Here is a 20,912-nt window from a genome sequence, read left to right as displayed (position 1 = left end):
CCCGGAAACACTCTGTGATGTCAGCAAAAGTTAGTTCTTTCGGGCCTATGCTTAATACACATCCACAAGGCAGTTTATAACCATCTCGTTGCTCTAGTTCCAAAGAATATACCACAGACATACATAAAGACAAAACACCCAATCACAAGTAATTTTTAACTATTTATTAGTGTGTGTCGGGTCAAAAGTTGTTAAGAGGGAAACTTGGAACCAGTTCTCTCAACTATGTAGGGCTTGGCTATAAAGCTTTACAGCATGTGTCTTTCTTTACCTGTTGAGCCATCTCTCTGGCTGCCACACAAGTAATTTTTAAAAATGAATTTAGAAAGCAAGATAACTAAAGGAAAAAAGGAAAAAGTAAATTTGTGTGATACTAAAGATGGAACCTAAGGCTATCTAGGTCACACAGAATCTATACCCCCATGCTCAAAAGTGAGTTAATTTAACATCCACACTACAATTTCCCACAATTTTTTTTTTAAGCATAAAATGCACTTTTGGGATCTGAACTGTTTTAGGTGGTTCCCAAGTTCTCCAGATTAACTCAGGCGTTCCTTCTCGTGCCTAAGGTTACACTGCTCAAGGATGCTGTGTGCCTTCACTACCTATCATTACCTCTACAGCTCGCTGAGGTTCTTATTCTAGTATGGTTTCCAGGGCTGAAAGACAGCTTGGTGGTTAAGAGCTCCTCCAGAGGAAGCTCAGTTCCCAGAACTTCCAGGAATCACAAAACTGGGTTCAATTTCCAGTTACCACTACCACAACCAAATCGGTCATCAGCTAGGAGAGGTGGCACAGGCCACTGACACAGCACTATAGCGACATCCTTCCTCAAAATTTTTACCTGACATGACAAGTTTTTGGCACTGTATGTCCCCTTGGAAATTTTTAAGGTAAATTCTGAAAGTTAAACAGGTTTCAAGAATGTTATTTACTCTACCTCAAGTGTTTGTTATGTTGGCTTTCAATAATTTTTTAAAAAGATTTATTTATTTTACGTCTATGAGTACACTGCAGCTGTCTCCAGACACACCAGAAGAGGGCATCAGATCCTATTACAGATGATTGTGAGCCACCATGTGGTTGCTAGGATTTGAACTCAGGACCTTTGAAAGAGCAGTCAGTGCTCTAACCACTGAACCATCTCTCTAGCCCCTCGATAGTGATTTATACCATTTATTTTGAGATTATATCATTTCTGCTGGGCAGTACTCAGAGGCAGAGGCAGGCAGATCCAGGACAGCCAGGACTACAGAGAAACTCTATCTTTAAAAAAAAAAAATCTCCCCAAACTTCCCAAACAAGGTGTAAGCAACAGCACAGACACCCAGTCTAACACAAGATGGAAGGTGAAGACTGACACTCAACACTGTCCTCGAGCCTTTTGTGCAATCACATTACAGGAAAGCAGACTTTAAAAAGAAAAGGATATGAGAAGAGAATATGGAGAAGGATGGCCCACCCCCATGTGGCTTCTAATAGCCAGAGGTAGCTATGAATATCTTATAAGGGATGGGTAATTACAGGACAATTTGTCTTATCTAGTGGGCAGTTTGTACATCAATTGGCTCTGAGTTTATTGTGTAGATGTTTTATGAACTGAGAATTCACTGATACAAATCTGATTGCTAAATTACAAAAAAAAAAAGTATGAATTTTTTTGGGGGAGGTGGTGGCTGAAATGTCAGTAGGATGATGCAAGCTTCCAGGAAAGAAGAGGCACAGTGGCCAGATAGCAGGCTCCATTTTGACCCAACATTTATTGTCCTTTTACAACTTTTTTTTGGTTTAGAAATTGCTTATGATTAGTCTTCCAACAGTAACTCAAAAGCATGTAAAATAAAAATCAACCTACTTTCTATATAAACACCCAGCAAACTGAGGCCCCTCATCCACCTACCCAGGTTGGCTAGAGGTAAGAGAGGGCTTGGACAGCATTGAGTATAGATACTTTACTGTTGTGATGGTGGGGCCAGTGCCCTGGCTCACACTACACAGGTTGCCTGCACCACCCCGAACTACAACAGAAATGGTGTGGGCCCAAGGCCCAATTCCTTGTTGGTAATTCACTCTTCACCTCCCAAATGAAAATCACTTTTATTTTATCGCTTTTGTAATTTTTTTTTTTTTAACAGAAAACCCCTATCCAGAGTCTGACTGGGGCTGAACTGTTCAGACTGAGGAATGGAACAGGCCACGGGCACACCCCTGGTCCCTATTGGGCAACTGCCCCCACCCCCAGGGAACAAGGTCCAGCCAGGCCAGCTCGATGCATGCTGGCACATCACTTAGCCATACAGGTCATCATCATTGTCTTCTGTGTACACACTGCCACCTGTGCCACCTCCACTGCCCTGGCTGGGGCCAGCTCCACCCTGGTTCCCTGAAGGGAATCTGTATACACAAGACAAAAAAAAAAAAAAAGATATGGATAGGGCCTGTACAAGTCTTTTTACAATTCCTTATGACTCCCACCACTGTTTCTAAAAGTCCCCCAAGCGACTACCCATTGCCCCAAAATTACCTGAAGCTGCCAAAACCTCGACTTTGCTGCAGTGTCTGGGCAAACATTTCATACTTCCGAATGTCATTATCACTGACAGAACGTCGGGCAAAACGCATGGCTTCCTCAAAGTGATCTCTGCGGATCTCGGGCACTGGATCATCCTCTTCTACTTCCTATAAAGTTGGTAAGCACACAGCACGGCACTAGTCAGGTCCAGTCGGCACTCTACCCTGCCTCCTACCCTCCATTATTACAGGAGTCTACTGATCTACGATTCTCCCATTCACTAAATCAGGTGCCAAGCCAAACTCCCTAAAAGTAGACCACTGCTCTATCTGAAATAAATGTGCCAGTTCATTCTTCAAATGGGAAAACAATACAGACAGAATTCCTATCAGTGATCGCCAGGGGCTTAGGAAAGGAAAAAAGATGCTGATTGAAGTGGTCTAAGGGAGCATTTTTATAAACTGTTGTTGCATTTAGACAGATCTATAAGAAACATGGAAATCGGTACTTAAAAGGGTCTAAGACTACCATATCTTAATTAATCTTATAACCCTACTAAAAGTTACTTGGCCTCTTATTCCTTTATTCAAAACTCTGTGTAATTTAAAATATTCAAAGTTACTCTGCTATGATTTATGAGACTAACTCTTAGCATCAATTGTTCTAAGGAGCTTCTTAGAGGAAAGAGTAATGTCACAATTTCCCTTTAAAAAATAAAGAAAGCCACTTGCTCAGTTCTTATTCATTCACTAACCTACAAACAGTAGAAAACAAGTTAGATTATAAATTTTGTAGTTTTTACACTCTTATACAGACATTTTCTATTTGGGGGAACCCATGAATTCCCTTTCTCACCAGGAAGAAAAGGTCTAGACTCTTTAAGTTTTAAAAGTTCTGTTCAGGGGGCAAGATAGATGGCTCAGCAGTTAAGAGCACTGACTGTTCTTCCAGAGAATCCAGATTCAATTCCCAGCACCCACATGGCAGCTCACAATTGCCTTTAATTCCAGCTCTAGGGAATTTAACACCTTCACACAGACATACACATAGGCAAACACCAGTACACAGAAAATTAAAATAAAAATGAAACGCTGTTCCATCTGTTTGTTTCACAGTCATGCTAAACTGAGCATATAGTCAACCCATCTCTTTGTATATGGTCATCTCCACCACTGAGAGGTAGAACAGGCATGCATCACATCCTTAGCTGCATAATGTTCATTTTCTTGGATACCCACCCTGGTTTAGCACCAGGGATCGTCCTAATACCCTCCACTCTCACTCCAGATCATGGCAAAGGGCCTCTCGACTGGCACATTTGGACAGAGTACTGACTCACCATAGCTGATGGATTTGTCTGCCTCTCTCGTTCTCGCCTAATCTCACTCTCAATAGACTCACGAATGGCCAGTTTACAAGCACGTTGGCAAATTTCTGTCAGATCAGCCCCAGAAAAGCCATTAGTCATCTTAGCCAGGAATTCCAAATCCACATCCTAAAGGAAGCAAAAGAGTACATTAGCATTGCGCCTTCCTCCCACAGAGTACACAGATCTTTGGGCCATCCACTCTAAATACATCCGTTTCTGCTCTTCCACATCAGCTTTAAGAAAAAAAGTCCCTATAGCTGACAACATTGCACCTGCCTTGGCAACTGGGGACTTTCTCAGATTAGCTTTTAGGATGGCAACACGGGACTTCTCATCAGGAAGTGGAATATAAATGAGCTGATCAAGACGGCCAGGTCTTAGGATAGCAGGATCAATGATGTCAGGCCGGTTGGTAGCTCCAATGATAAACACATTCTTTTTTGTGGACATGCCATCCATTTCTGTCAGGATCTGATTGATGACTCGGTCAGCAGCTCCACCACCATCTCCAATATTACCACCACGAGCCTTGGCAATTGAATCTAACTCATCAAAGAAGAGTACACAGGGGGCAGCTTGTCGTGCCTATGAGAAAGAAGAGACCATCTCAAATGTTAATACAACTAGATTTCTCAGACTTCAGAAAGAAAACAGAGTAATCAATAATGCCCCAACTGAGCTGCCAGTAATAAAATGTTTTTGACTCTAGAAAAATAGCCTCGTATTCCACTTTGCACCACCACATATGAACATAGCTCACCTTGTCAAATATTTCCCTGACATTGGCCTCAGATTCCCCAAACCACATAGTAAGCAGCTCAGGACCCTTGATAGAGATGAAGTTAGCCTGGCATTCATTAGCAATGGCTTTGGCCAGTAAGGTTTTCCCACAGCCAGGAGGTCCATAGAAAAGAACACCTTTGGAAGGAGTCATGCCAAATTTGAGGAATTTGTCTGGATGTTCCACAGGATACTAGAAGAAAAGCAAAGATAATTTAAGGGCAACCCCCGTATTTTAAATAAAATCGTATTAATCAAAAGCACAGCATCTTTTACGGTACAAACTGTCTTCTAACATCTGAGGTTTTTATATACAGGCTTCCATGCTAGCTTGTCTTCTATCAACTTGACACACAACTTGAGTTATCTGAAAAAAGGGAACCTTGAGAAAATGCTTCCATAAAATCTGGCTATAAGGCATTTTCTTAATTAGTTTTTGATAGGGAAAGGCCCCAACCATTGTGAGTGGTTCCATCCCTGGGCTGATGGCTCTGGGTTCTGTGAGAAAACAGGTTTGGAAAACAAGGCCTTAAATAACACTCCTCCATAGCCTTTGCATCAGCTCCTACCCTGTTCTGAGTTTCTGTTTTAATTTCCTTCTATGGCAAAGAGCAACGTGGAACCTCTTCCTCCCTAACTTGATAACATGGTGTTTCACCGAAGCAGTAGTAGCGTAAGACAGCTCCTTACTATCTAAAACTTCACAGCAGAGTTATACATACAATTCTTAGTAAACGAGTCTGAGACCTAAAAGGTTGATTACTACACACTAAAGGAATGACCCACCATACTAGAGCAAACTAGCCTACCTGAACCAACTCCTGAAGCTCACGTTTGACATCCTCCAGGCCTCCAATGTCTTCCCAGGTGACTTGTGGCACCTCTACCACAGTTTCCCGAAGTGCTGATGGGTTGCTTTGACTCAAGGCCCACTAAAAAGTGAGTGTGAAAAAGTGGGAATGAGACTTGGGGGAGGGGGCACACAATAAAACACACATACATATTCCTAATTTGTGGATAATATGGTCCTTACCCGGAAGTCATCCATAGTAACTGCCAGGGAATTCATAACCTCAGCATCAATCGTCTCATCCTCTAGGTCAATGAGGTCCATTTTTTTCCGAATGGCCTGCAGAGCAGCCTCTGAACACAGGGCTGCCAAATCAGCACCCACATGACCATGAGTCTCATTGGCTACCTGCAAAGAGAAGATCCAACTGCCTTATCAAGTCAGAAACAGAATCCTGACTCCATCCTATGCTTCATTATCTGATTCCTCCTATTTCCTCGAAGAGATATACTACAGACTTTTTACCAGCAGAGGTGTTAATATTCAAGCTGGATTGGGGAGCTGGAAATAAAGCTGCTCCAACAATTCATACTTACTCTAATAACAGCAACAGTAAGAAACATATTTCCTGTTCTGAAATCAAAACAATGTCCATTCAACTCTTAAAAAAAAAAATGGAAAATAGGATCATGCTGTGTAGTACCAACAGACCTCCAACTGAGGCTCCTGTCAATGCTCCCCAAGATCTAGATTACTGGTATAAAGTCTTTTTTCTTAGGCTATGTTTGTAGTCTCTTGCAACCTCCTAAAACAGATATCCTAAATATCCTAAATTCTGGCCAGCCATCATTGTCACCATCCCACCTGTTCCAAGTCCACATCGTCTGCCAGTTTCATGTTCTTGGTATGGATCTGAAGAATTTCCAAACGCCCTGTAGCATCAGGGATTCCAATATCTACTTCTCTGTCAAAGCGACCTATGGGACAATACAAGAATGTTAGAGGATAGTTTCTGGTCCCCAGAAGTCACTCCAGAACTCTCTTAAGAGTTAGCATTAATGCCTCACAACCTGGAAATCTCCCAGACTTAGGCAAAACAATATAGGTGGTTACTCTAGAGCAGTGGGGTTCTCAACCTCTGGATCTCAACCCCTTTGGGACAGAACAACCATTACACAGGGGGTCACACATCAAATACCCTGTATGACACATATTTTACAGTAGGATTCGTAATAGTAGCAAAGTTACAGCTATGAAGTAGCAACAACTTCATGACTGAAGGTCACCACAACCTGAGAAACTATATTAAAGACTTGCAGTACTAGGAAAGTTGAGGGAGTTCCCTAGAGGGAACATAAAATGGAAAACAAACAAACAAACAAACAACAACAACAAAAAACTTAGGTCCCGTTATGGCAAAGAACTTAAATTCTGAGAATTAAGTAATGCAGATAAAAGACGGAGGAGAAATAAGGAAATCAAGCCCGGTAGAACTATAATATACCAACAAGTAAGAACAGGTTGGATTGCACACCTTTAATCCCAAGCACTCAGGAGGCAGAGGCAGGTCAATCTTGAGTTTGAGGTTAGCCTGGTATTCATAGTTTCAGGACAGTCAGAGCTACACAGAGAAACCCTGTCTTGAACTCCCCACGCCCCCCCTCCCTGAAAAAAAAAAGTTGAAAAGAATTTAAGGCCTTTACCAAATCGCCGCAGGGCCGGGTCAATGCTGTTGGGTCTATTGGTTGCTGCCATAACTATCACGTGTGCTCTCTGCTTTAGGCCGTCCATGAGCGTCAACAACTGAGACACGATGCGGCGTTCCACTTCCCCGTGAGTTTTCTCTCTTTTGGGCGCAATGGCATCAAGCTCATCGATGAAGATGATAGCAGGAGCGTTCTTCTCAGCTTCCTCAAAGGCCTTACGAAGGTTGCTCTCAGACTCACCAGCCAATTTGCTCATGATTTCAGGACCTGAAGAAATACAAAGTAACCGACAAGAACAGGGTCACTGAGATGGCTTCAGGTCAAGGCACTTGTTGCCAAGCCTGATGATCTGAGTTTAATCCTGAACCCAACACAGTATAAACAAGAAACTAATTTCTTCAAATTGGCCTCTGACTTTCACATGTGCATGAGCACACAAGTTAAAAACAAACTTTTAATATTTATTTATATAAATGTGTACAATGTAGCAGTTGTCTTCAGACACACCAGAAGAAGGCATAGATCATTACAGATGGTTGTGAGCCACTATGTGGTTGCTGGGAATTGAACTCAGGACCTCTGGAAGAGAAGTCAGTGCTCTTAACCTCTCTCCAGCCTGAGCACCCAGTAAATTAATACAAGTTATTTTTAAAAAAACAATGACAAAAATCTATCCTCCCAGAATCCCTAAAGAAACTTTTTGCCCCTAGCCCAAATACAGGTCCCAAGTAAGAATGCAATAATTTCTGTCTCTAATTGCCTCTTCCACCCATTACCAAATAAGAGCAACCAGGCCAGACCAAAGACAATGGCCTCTGCATACTTCCGATAGCACACTTCCAACTGTTAGGATGACAAAGATGATTTGGTAAATTACTAACGGACTCCTAATACCTCAGTATCATTCTAAAGACAAACAATGGTCCCTCAGCTCATATTTCCCAAATATTCTCAGATAATAAACCTTTTTTAGCCAGGCATGGTAGTGCATGCCTTTAATCTCAGTGCTTGGCAGGCAGAAGCAGGTGATCTCTGTGAGTTCAAGAGACCAGCCTGAGAAAGGACAGACCTGGCCTACAAAAGTTTGCCAGGACCACACAGTAGGTCACATAAATATTTGTGTACTGTGTAAAGATTATCCTTCTGGGGCTGGAGAGATGGCTCAGCAGTTAAGGACACTAACTGCTCTTCCAGAGGTCCTGAGTTCAATTCCCAGAAGCCACATGATGGCTCACAACCATATGTAATGGATCTGATGCCTTCTTCTGGTGTGTCTGAAGATAGCTACAGTGTACTCACATACATTAAATAAATAACTCTTTAAAAAAAAATAAAAGAATTAACCTTGCATTTTTCAAATGCTGATTTTTCTGCCCCCATATCTTTGTAATCCTGACATGGCATTGTAATGCTTATCACAAGTTTCTATAAACATTGCTCCTCGTTTATTCTGACTTGTCAATAAAAGCTGACCAGGCAATGGCTGGGCAGAAGAGAAAATAGGGCAGGACTTCCACCAGTTTGGGGATGGGGGAAGAGAGGAAAACTATAGCTAGGAAGGGGTCCCAGAGAACCAAACCAATAGTAAAATCAAGTTATTTCAGAGATCCTGGCTGGAAGGTATCCATGAGCTTAGAGGATCACAATAGATCAATGACTGCCCAGGTACTGTGTGGCAAAGCTTAATTAAAAAAATCTTAGATTCAGTTCCAATTATTTGTGAGCTAGCCAGGGATAGAGAAATACCACCAGTTTAAAATTACCACAATACCACACAGTGAGACTGTATCTCAATTCTTATCCCTTTCCACCCCACCCCCAAAATGGCCTTCCCTTTGCTGCTTATCTACCCATATTACACCCACCCATCAGAAAATGCTTAAGTGAAGCTGTAGAGATAGCGAAGGACTGAAAGAGTCTGCCTTAGACGCATAAATACCCAAATAGATCCCTAAAATCTATGTTAAAATAAAGCAAAACAAAACAGGCATGGTGGCACACACTTGTAAATCCAGCACCGGAGAGATAGGCAGATTCCTGCCGCTGTCTGGTTAGCTAATGCTTGAACAGTTCCAGGTCAATGGGACCCCATCTCTAAAAAGGTAGACTGTACCTGATGAGATTATCCTCTGAACTCCACACATGTGCATGCATACCGCCATATAGTAACAAACATATACATACTATTTTGGCCCAGGGTTCAATCCTCAGCACCTACACAGTGGTTCATGATAATCTATAATTCAAGTTCTAGGGGATCTGTACCCCCTTCTGGCCTCCTCAGGCACTGCACATACATAATACACAGACATGCAGCAAAAACACCAATAACCTTAAGTTATAATTTTTTTTTTTTTAATGTGAAGGACACGGGTGCAAATGGTTGGTTCCCTAAGTTACCCAACTCAGAAATGTGTTTAGTCAGACATAAGATGGACCAAGTTTCTTACCATTGATCAGAAAGAAGAAGGCTCCAGTCTCATTTGCCACAGCTCGGGCAATCAAGGTCTTCCCTGTCCCAGGAGGGCCATACAGCAAGATTCCTCGAGGAGGCTGAGGACAACAAACTTTAGTTAGGGTCAGTAGTTTACCTTCCCCCAACTCACTCATCCTAAACTAGCTTAACTAGAGCTCTACTGAGGTGTGAGAATCAGAAAAAGCCTTTGGGATCTAGAGGGGTGACTCAGCTACTCTTCGATCAGTTCCAGGAGATCTATCTGATGTCTTCTGCTGGTCTCTGTAGATACTGAAAGCCTGTGGTGCATACATATACATTAACAGAACTAATAGCCAGACATATAAAATAGTAATAATAAAAAAGAACAAGCTTTTGAGACACATTTATAAACCCAGCTGAGGAAAGTAGAAAGGATTGCATACTTGAGGTCAGACTGATTTACATTGGGAGACCAAAGAGAAACACAAAGAACCAGATGTGGTCTGCATCTTTAATCCCAGCACTCAAGGCAGAGGCAGGCAGATCTCTGAATGAGGCTAACCTGGTCTATATAGTGAGTTCCAGGTTAGTTAGGAATATATAGAGAAGCCTTGTCTGAACCTCCCCAACCCCTCTGCTGCCCAAAACAATCTCCCTCTCCCCCCTCCCTCCATCTCTCCCTTTCTCTCTCTGCAGAAATAAACACTAACATTTATAAATGCAACTTGAAAGGAAACTAATACTGAACAACTTTTAAAGAGTCACACCTGGGGACTTTAACAACCTGGAAGGATAGTGAGCAACATTTTGCCAAGGTCTCAATTTCTGACAAAGCAGGATGCAGCACGGCATTTACTAAAGCAAGGTCTGCTCCTCAGAGTTAGAGCTCTTCACTCTGTGTTCACAACCTAGGACAGGGGTCTAAATCTGTGGGTCACGATCACTGAAAACACCCATTTCTGATGTCTTAGGATTCCCCCAACCATAAATTTTTGTTGCTACTTCATAACTCCAATTTTGCTACAGAGTGGTGTTTCCAGTAGTTCCTAAGAACAGAACTCAGGACCTCTGAAAGAGCAGTCAGTGCTCGTAACAGCTGAGCCATCTCTCCAGCCCTAGAATGTCTTTTCAAAACAAGATTTCTCCCCTAAAATAACAAACAGGACTTCTCTTTGTAACACTGCTGTCCTAGAATTCTCTCTGTAGATATGGCTGGCAAGCCTCAAATTCATAGATGCACCTACCTCTGCATTATCGTGCTGTGAATGAAGGCATGCCTTTTTTCTAAAACAACCAACCACAGCTTCTACTCTTGGAAGTTGTCTGCAGCCTTATACACAAGACATTAAAACTGTCCTCAATGAAGACACGCTTATTAGGCAAAGTGGTCATTTCATCTTTACTCTGTTCTATTACATAGAAAAGGTCAAAAAACTATATCCTAGACAGGTGCTTCTCAAATGTTTAACTCAAGATCCGAATATTTCCTTCTTTTATTGAGTAATGGTCTACAAATATTGGCAAAATTATGGTTAAAATTTTAATAGGATCTATGAGGTAAGAACTATTATTTAAGCATATTTTGTGTGTATATGTGTACATACATATAAGACAATCTATAGCTCTAATGAATTTAGAGCCTTTTACATGCCCAAGATTATTACTGCTTCTTTAAGCCATTTACGGCATCAGTCACACCACTGATTAGGCACTGTAAGCACCCAGACCTTAGGATACTCACTTTCACACCAATTGCCTTAAAGAGTGCAGGATGTCTCAGTGGCAGCTCCACCATCTCCTTTATCTGAGCTAGCTGCTTCCTGCAACCACCGATGTCATCATAGCCTACTTCATTCAAGGACTCCTCCTCGTCCTGAATAGACAAGAGTAAAAATAAAATAAAATAAAAACGTAAAAATAAAAGCACGAAACAAGAATAGTATTTTCAACAAAAATACAATTTCTTGCACTATCTGGTATGGAAAAATATGCTGTGTGAGAAGATTCTCTTCTAAAGGGATCTTGTCTTAAGCCAGGCACATGCCTAAATTCGCCTAAATTTTGTACTTGGAAGGCAGAGGCAGAAAGACTGAATGTGAGGCCAGCTTAGGTCACAAAGTGAGTTCCAGACAGGTTATACAGCAATACCCAAACAAAACAAAGTAAAAACACCCAAACCCTGTTCTCTTATGAGCAGTCCTTAGTTTTACTGAAAAGGGATTCCTAAAGTGACCTACACAGGATTGGGCTCATCAACATACCACCTTGGAGGTGGTGTGACAGTGCCCACCAAGTAGAAGAACCAGTCAGGTTGAATGAGCCCAAACCCATGAAACTCAGAATTGAGAACAGTAGGATCAGCGGCAACTCTCTGCCTAAACTTGTTCTGGAAGCCCATGGAAGACCCAGGCAATCAGTCACACAGCATAAAGTTCACTATGCTAATGAGTTATCTAAACAGGTCTTTGGCATGCAATTCAGCCAGAGTGTCCCTTCTGGGGCATTGTTTCCCACGAAAGGTATTTGATCTCTAGCTCACCCTGAATAAGATACTGTATTCACATTTGCCATGAAATAAAGCAGTTTGGACAATCAAGGACCTTCTCTTCAATCAAGGATTGCTGCAGGGGTTTGGGAGTCCTCATAGCAAACCCTACAAGTCCAGGACTTCTCTCTTCCAGCCCCTCAGTACTCTCAGCACTCATTCAGAATCAAACTGGCTTCCATCCACCTCAGGCTCTGCCTTTTCCTTCCTGCCTGGCAAGCAGCGGTGCCTGGGTACACAGGTGACCAGAAACCACAGCAACAGTCGCAAACTCCACTATTTCCCATCCAGGAAAAACCAAAGACTGGGGACCCCACTACAAACTTGAGTTCTGCCTCCCCTGAGTGGTGTGCCAGACAAGCAGCCTGGCAATGAGGAGCTGGAAGACAGAATATTCCTTAGTGGTGGTATAGCCACTGGTAAGCTATAGCTCCATACATGATCAATTCTAAATAAATTCAGTGGACCATCTAAGGGAGTGGGGGTGGAACACTGGAGAGATGGCTTATGGGTTGAGAGCACTGGATGCATTTCCAGAAGATGTGGATTCAATTCCCAGGACCCACGTGGCAGCTCACAACTGTCTGTAATTCACATCTTAGGGGAGCCAACAGGGATACGGCATAAAGACATACAAGGCACACTACCCTTCAGGAAGATAAAGATTTCTTTTTAAAAGTTATGAGAGTAGGAAGACTTTTGAGGGACACACAGTGGCAAATGCCTTTAATTCCGTCTTAGGAGGTAGAGGCAGGCAGACCATCATGAGTTACAGGCCAGACAGAACAACACAGTGAGACACTATCTCAAAAAAGAACGGGGGGGGGGGGGGGTGTTTAATAGGAACATGATCAAATATAGCCATGTGGGTGCTGGGAATTGAATGCAGGTCCCCTTGAAGTACAGTCAGTGCTCTTAACCACCAAGCCACAGCTCATTTACATTTTTGAGATAGGAGCTCACTTCATAGACCATCATGCTGGACTCAAATTTCCATCAATATTCCATCCTATGAGGATGTTTTTCGGTGGCAGAGTACTTACCTAACATGCACAAGGCCCTGGATTCAATTCCCAGCACCGCAAACAAAAAGCAAAATTAAAACTGTGAACTGGGATTAGGGAGTAACTCACCTCTCGCTTGATTGGCTCCCCCTCACAGTGGATCACTGTGTCTGGAGCAACAATACAGTAAGGGCTGGGATCTGTCTCTACTACTTTAAACTCCACAGCACGCATCCCACCCCGGACAAGGAAAATATCTCCTATAATACAAAGCAATACAAGTGCAATTAGCGGTGTCAAGTACAAGACCAGGTGAAACTTCTTCACTAGACCAAATGATCTAAAATACAAAGCTCAGTAGCTATTACTTCCCTACACCAGGCACTGTGTATTACATTCCTGTAATATGGCAGAAGCCCCTTTAACTATAGACAGCCTAAGCTTTCACTACAACCAACAACAGTAGAGCTGTACACTTTCAACCTGACAGCAAGCAAAACCACATTATCATCAGAGATACAAGAGAACTGCTTAGTATACTAGAGCACAAAACGGAGGTAAGAGAGCAGACAACTAAATATGTGTGTGGGTTATATCTATACATATGAATACACATGAATATGTTACCAAGTTTACTCAAGTAACAACTGTTCTTAAACTCAGTTTCTCTCACCTTTACGGATGGGCCGATAAGCTTCCAGGAAGTAGGGCTTAAGGTATACCTCAAAGAGATTGCCAGTAATGCCTTCCACCGTGTCATCGATGGGTAGCACGTGGATGCGTTTGCCATACTTTACATCAGGGCAGGGCTGGATGCTGAGGATGACAAGCAGACTCCACATTACCAACCACACTGCAGCCCCAAGCACTGGGTGTCCGAAAGGGCCTGGCACAGACGGCTGATGGCAAGCGAAAGAGAAAAGGCAGGGATGGCCTTAGGTGAAGAGGAGAAGGAAAGCAGGGTGGAGAGAAGACAAAGGAACAGCCAAGCAGAACTAAGATAGGTCACATTCACGATGAGGTAACAGAAGTCCACCCATCACTAAGCCAACATTAAGAATATTTAGAAGCCCCACATATGCACAGCCTACCACCATAGTCTCCGATACAGGATATTCAATAACAACCTTTTCTAGCTAGTGTCAATCACCTCCTGTCTCTCTGAAGAACTGAGATTACTGGTGATATAGGTATGTGCTGCCATGTCTAGTCTTCTAGCTAATATCAACATCCTAGTATTATGTGGGACAGAAGAACAATGTTTTACAACTAAATCAAAAAATAATAATCTCAACTACAATATCAAAACACCATGAGAAAGTGACTAAGCAGTCTAAAGAAGAAAGTACTTAAAACAGTAAAACTTCATTAAAAAAATTCCAGAAACTGAATGATCCTGGCCAGGTAACACACAGTAATCAAAAATCACTCATATCCCAGTCTAGTTAAATACTATGCTCCTCTCTACAGACTATTATCTTCACTGCTTTCCGGAGACAGGCTCTCACTAACCATGTTAGCCTGAACTCACAGGCCCATCTTCTCTGTCAGCCAAGTGTTAGGATTAAAGGCACTTTATTTCAGCATCATTACAAAGCATTAAGCAGTCACAGCATTATGAGCAGTAGACATACTGCAGATATATCTGTGTATCATTAGTAATTACATATCCTCATACAACGTCTCCAGCCCAGTTATGAGGAACTACACTCCCCAGTTGGAAAAAAAAATTTAAAAAGGTGTCAAGAAAGCCACTTGCCTGGAATGAAATTGGAAAAAAATATCTCTTCTATCAAGCTTGATAAGATAAAAATAAAACTGTTTATATGTTTAAAAAAAAAAGAAAGAAAGAAAAGAAAGAAAGCCATTTGTCTTAAGGACCATGCAAAGGGGGATTCTCAAGTCTAGCAAGGCAGTGCAACCTACACACAGCCCTGGAAACAGTCTACATCTGCAGCTGCCTAGGGTTCCATCCTGGTTGTAATGCAGGGAGAGATGGTGTCTGTAATGCAGACTATAGCTGGTTTCATTCCGAAGAGGTCAAGAATCTATCCCCCACCTTCATACAAACCTGATGACATCTCCTAGGCGAACTCGGAGGTTATTCCGAACAACTCTATTCATTCTAATCTTCTCATCAGAACATGTGTCATCAGAAAGAACAATGCATACAGCTTCCCGTCTCTTCTTTCCTTTTAGCAACACCGTGTCACCTCGGAACAACTGCAGTTCATCCATCTTGGGCTAAGAAAGAAAAAAAAGGTTAAGAGGACTTTGGGTCACTAACCTTTAGATAGCTGGAAGAAGTCTTCTAAGCTAGAATTCCATATAAACCCCACTTTATCTATGAAATGAAAAATGACAGAAGAAAGCTGGGAAATCTCCCTAGTAAAGTGCAGTAAAGGCCAGACTGTACACCCAACTTACCTGGGACAAGGACACCACACTGTTATCTTCATTGATGGCTTCATCAACTATTAACCGATTGGGACGGTTCTTCTGTTTGAGAATGGCAGTTGATAAATCATCACCTTTTGAACTAGAAGGAAAAAATGAAGTTAGACCTAATAGCTACTGAACACCACCAATCTCTAAAATTTACTAAGAATGGATAGAGACGCTTAAAAGTGCAGCTAAAGGAAATCCAGATAAGCTTGTGATGAACATAGCCAGCATTTAGTTCAGTCCCATTCCGTATCTCAGTATTTGGAGTGCTGCTATTGCAATCCATGAGGCCCCAAGGGATCCTATGCCAATGTAGGGCAACTGGCCAAAGAATATTAAAAGATACAACAAAAGCAAAGGCTCAAAAACAAACAAGAAAAAATTAGTCTTACAGACAATAGACTCTACAGAACAGGCCTGTACAGCAAAACCTCTTAGGTCTAAACTCCAGCTCTGGCAATGCATAATTGTGATCTCACTCAAGTTAGTCAACCTGGCTGGACTTTGTTTCCTCATTTGTGAAATGGAAACTCTAAAACCTGTCAATATTCATTCTTACAGTTTTTTAAAGATTTACTTATTGTAGGTATATGAATACACTGTAGCTACTGTCTTCACACACATCAGATAAGGGCATCAGATCCTATTGCAAATGGCTGTGAGCCACCATGTGGTAGCTGGGATTTGAACCAGGACCTCTGGAAGAGCAGTCTTAGCCGTTGAGCCATCCCTCCAGCCCTCATTTTTACATTTTGAGATAAAAAATGTTAAGTGGTTTAATAATGTCTCGTACATGGTCATCACAATTAATTCTAGAGCTTTGAAGAAGTTCTCTTGTTGCCTGTTTTCCAAGGGAATGAGCCAGACAAGGCTCAGAGGCCATGTTTCACCAAGCAAGCCTCAGAACAACAAAATGCAATTTCTAGCACTATCCACTTCAAAAAATAAACCCTATGAACCTAGAGCATTCCCTAGTATCACAAGAACACCAGCACAAAACAAAGAACATACAACAAGAAGCAATACACAAGAGGATAAAAACAAATCTAGAACCTTCAGGAAAAAAATCCAACTCAAAAGGGGATTCCTAGCATTTCAGCAAAAGCACATGATTGTTGTTAATAATTCATAAACAAAAATCAACAAATTTTGAAAAAATGGAAAAATTCAAATTCTCACTTAAGTGACTAAGTTGCTTTTTAAAGTTTATTTCCACGTATTAGTTATACATGATGGGTTTCATTGACATTATATGAATATATTTTTATATTAATCTCATTGCTCTCCTTTGTCCTCTCAGATTCCCCTTCTTCCTAGCAATGGCCCTTCTTTCATGATTCCTTATTTTCTGTATGTGATCCAATTAGTTTAAGAGCTTATGTGACAAAGGGTTATTTACAGGAATAACTTAACCTGTGGCTATACTACTTTAGGAAATATGTCTCTCTACCCAAGAAACCATTAGCTGCCAGTTAACTCCTGAGGGATTGGTAGGACCTTGTGAGCTTCCCTCAAGTAACTAATTTCCTTTCTACATTTATTTATGTCTGTCTGTCTGTCTGTCTGACTATATGTATAGTAGTTGCTCTCTCCCTCCACTATGTGGATTCAATGGGTTGAACTTAGGTTGTCAGGTCTAGCAGCCTTTTTACCTACTAAGTCATGCCCTTGGCACCAATGTCATAACTGGCTCATTTCTAGCCTTCACTTACTAGACTCAGTGGACTCTGCTTTTGAAAAGTTACCACTGGCCAGGCACAGTGACACAAACCTTTTTAACCCTAGCACTTGGGAGGCAGAGGCAAGCAATTATCTATGAGTTTGAAGCCAGAATGGTCTATAGACGTCCAGGCCAGGGATATAGTAAGAGACCCTGGCTCACTAAAAAGAAACAAACCAACCAAGCAAGCAAAAAATGCTTTTCAAGGTTTAAGAAACATGAATATTAACTGAAACAGAGATCAAACAATGGAAAAAGCAAATGAAGGGGAGAAACTATTTCTTCAACAAATAAATGAAATCCAGGCACAATGTGGTCCATGCCTGTTATCTCAGTAATTGGCAAAAGGCTCCAAACCAGCCTAAGCAGCATATCAAGACTCTTTCAAGAACAGTAGTAATCATAAATGGATGCCTACAAAGCACTCTTCTAGGAGCTGAAATGAGACAGCAAAATCAAACAAAAAGCCCTGCCACAGGAAATCTCTTACCCTTACTTATTTTGTTATTTAAAAGGGTCTTGCTATATATTTATATATATATAGCTCTGCCTGGTTAGGTAAACTTGATCAATGAACTTGCAGTGATCCTCCAGTCAGTCTCTATTGACTCAGACATGCATCTCCATACTCAGCATCTCTAACCATTAGAGTAATGGAAGTTCCCTTAGCTCTCCTTCAAAGGGTGTGTCACTTTAGCCACAATGCTGTTGATTCCAAAAATAAATGTGTGTAAATCCACCAAATTTTCTACTGCCCCATGTCTATGAAATTATCTTCCCCCAGAGGCTGTTCATCTTGTTTGACTACAGAAGTACCTCAAGTTATCACTTTGTATTTTATTCTCAGAAGTGCTTTTCAGGATAACTTCCAATCTGCCTGCCAGTTCAGACCCTGGCCCTAGAGATGAGTAGTAGGACCTTACAGTCCTTTAATTCTCCAACTACCCATGGAGATTAGTCAGTAGTTAACCCCAAAAGAGCTGAGGGCATCTACAGCTCGATATGTTCTTTAGGGAAATCTATCATTTGCATGACTCAGGTTCTTTCCAGAACTCAGAGGCCACAAAAGGAACTTGGAAATTCAGGTAAAAACCACCAAGATGACCTAAAGATAGAAACTGCCTATGATACCAGATTTCAGGAATTCTAACTAAAAGTAAATAAATTAAAATCTAGATACAAGTGGGAAATACTGTGATATTCCTGTAACCCTATAATATGGGAGGGGGTGGCAGCAAGAACAGGAGTTCAAACACAGCCTTGATTACAAGGCTGAGTTTGAGGTCAATTTTGGTCTACATGAGTCCCTGATCTCAAAAAACAAAACACAAGGCAGTGGTGGCTCACACCTTTAGTCCCAACACTTGGGAGGCAGAGGCAGAAAAACCCGAGTTTGAGGCCAGGCTGGTCTACAGAGTGAATTCTAGAACCAGGGCTACACAGAGAAACCCTGTCTCAAAAAACAAAAATTTAAAGAAAAAATTGAAAGACTATTTTAAAAGTATATTTTGGTTTTTTTTTATTTATTTTTTGAGACAAGGACTCAATATGTAGATTCCCAGTGTAGCTAGCCTAGTAACGTGCAGAATTCTGCCTTTCTTTCAAGTGCTGGGATTAAAGATGTATACAATACCACCCACCCTAACTATTTAAAATATTAATAGTCCTTTTAACCCAACAACTGAGTGAACACTTCCTCCCAAGGAAATGAAACCTAAAACACTCAAAACCAGCGGGATTTCTAGTTTCCTACACTTGCTAGTTTTTTTGGTTTGCTTTATTTTTGTATGGGGAGCTCTAGTTTATATCTAAATGAGCTGAGATGGCTAGGTTTTATTTGATGCTTTCTGAAAGATGAAGGTGGGGCCACAAAGTCCAGAGTCAACAGAGATGCTTATTTGGGAGTTAAGCCAACTCTAACCTGCAAGCTCTCAAAGCCAAGATACAAAAAACAAAACTCAAATTCCAACTTCAGCACCTTAAAATAAAAGCACCTCCTTTCTAGCCCCTTCCGATCATAGCAAAAACAAAAATACACAAAGCAAAACAACAACAACAACAAAAAAAAAACCTAGTTAAAACTTCCTGGTGTTTACAACAGGTCTAACATAGTGAAAACTGCCATTTAAGAAAGGAATGACCTGCCCTCTCCCTAACAGCCCCCTCACTACATGTAGTTCAAAACAAGTCAACTTCGGGCAACACGGTCCCAGATCCACCAAGACCGGCCTGGGCTTCCTCCAGGTCTCCCGGCCCAGCCTTCCCTTGAGTCTCAGGGCTCCTGAGGCCTTCACGTGGCCCAAAGTCCACGCCCACTGGGCCCAGTGCGAGCCTCGGGCTCGCAGTGTTTTCCCTTCTCGGGCTCAGGGTCTTCCGAGTGTGGTCGACGAAATGGCGACCAGCGTCTCAGCGCCCAAGGGCTCCACGAGGGGAGTGTGGACCCTAAGGCCTAAGTAGGCCGGAGCCGCGCTGCCGAGAGAGCTACTCAGGCCGTCGGGGCCTGCATGACACAGCACCATCTTGTCCAGGCTCCGACCCAGGCCCAGCGCGGGCCCGACCTAGGGGGCGCGCGGGTGCACAGCCCGGCCCGAGGCCCTCTCTCGCCCCTTGCCTCTCCTTCCGTCTCTCCTTCCCGGCCTAGACTTTGAGACGCGGCCCGACCGGGCCTACCCAGCACCGCAGGTCCCACGGTGCGCGCCCCCGCAGCGGGCGGACGGGCGCGCGCATACACTTACTCGGCTCCAGAGGCCATGGCGCGCGCCTCTCCCGGTCGGCGGCTGTGGCGGCCTGAGGGTAACGGCTACGAGAATGGCAGGCGACCGACTAGGCCCGGGGTGACCCACTCAGGCGGAGGAGCAACAGCAGTGGCAAACCCTCAGGCAGCCTCCCTCTCGCTTCCTCCCAGCGGCACCGGGGCGGCAGGCGGGCGGGAGACGCTAGCTCCTAATCCGCGAGCGGGGCAGCGACTAATCAAACGACGGCTGCAAACGCTTCACGGAGACTGAACCGAGAAAAGCCGAATCATCGGAAGGAAAGCTGCTCCAACCTCAACCAATCAGCGCCTGCCTTGGGACTCGTGCCCGCCTCTCCGTGCCTCTCCCCAGCAACCCGCAGACCAGAACCAATCAGAAAATTCGTTTGTGGCCTAGCCCCGCCTCAAGGCTGCAACACGCCTAGTAACGCCACGTCAATTGGCCGCAGCACTACGCTTTCTCCACGGATAGGGACTCTTGACCAATCGACAAAAGCAATAGGCCAAATCCCCTGGTGAAAGGAGAGTCTTTATCCCTCGGAGGAGGCCTCTCCTACTTGGCTCCAATTGATTGGCTCCTCAGTTTATGAGCAGCTGGGAGAACCTCGCACAAAGGCTTGCACCCTTATTAGTTTAGTTAGGTTGTAATAACCCACATAGTTCATTTCTCGCCAATCCTAGGGATCGTTTTACTCCACCACACTAAAATCCTTCGTGCGCCTTTAAAACATTAGCTCCCACGAAGGGCGTGGTGGATGGGATAGGTCTGTACTTTTAGCAGTTAGGAAGCTGAGGGAGGACGACTATTGGAGATCAACCCAGGATACAACACCTTTTCTAAAAAAACAAAAC

General features: G+C 42.8%; 1 protein-coding gene across 1 annotated transcript; it reads right to left on the bottom strand.

Annotated features, from left to right (window-relative positions):
- Window positions 1–1,741: 1,741 nt before the first annotated feature.
- VCP (valosin containing protein) lies at window positions 1,742–20,327 on the bottom strand. The gene is made up of 16 exons (XM_080940201.1): window positions 20,044–20,327; window positions 15,571–15,682; window positions 15,215–15,387; window positions 13,817–13,959; window positions 13,273–13,403; window positions 11,336–11,467; window positions 9,608–9,710; window positions 7,155–7,424; window positions 6,316–6,428; window positions 5,695–5,859; window positions 5,471–5,593; window positions 4,642–4,854; window positions 4,158–4,466; window positions 3,852–4,007; window positions 2,525–2,679; window positions 1,742–2,394 (listed from the first exon to the last, which is right to left on the bottom strand). Exons 1-16 carry the CDS (start codon window positions 20,058–20,060, stop codon window positions 2,289–2,291), a joined length of 2,421 nt encoding a protein of 806 aa, XP_080796327.1. The 5' UTR covers window positions 20,061–20,327; the 3' UTR covers window positions 1,742–2,288.
- Window positions 20,328–20,912: the final 585 nt, after the last annotated feature.

This window comes from Micromys minutus (genome assembly GCF_963924665.1).
Source record: "Micromys minutus genome assembly, chromosome: 28".
Classification (NCBI taxonomy): Eukaryota; Metazoa; Chordata; class Mammalia; order Rodentia; family Muridae; genus Micromys; species Micromys minutus.
Note: the sequence above shows the minus strand (reverse complement) of the source record. Positions and strands in the feature narration are given on the sequence as shown.

Coding starts and splice junctions, on each gene's coding strand:
- VCP (XM_080940201.1), bottom strand. Junction 15,388..15,570: donor GTGTGGTGTCCTTGTCCCAG/GTAAGTTGGGTG, acceptor TTTCTTTCTTAG/CCCAAGATGGATGAACTGCA. Junction 11,468..13,272: donor GGGAGCCAATCAAGCGAGAG/GTGAGTTACTCC, acceptor TTGTCTATTCAG/GACGAGGAGGAGTCCTTGAA.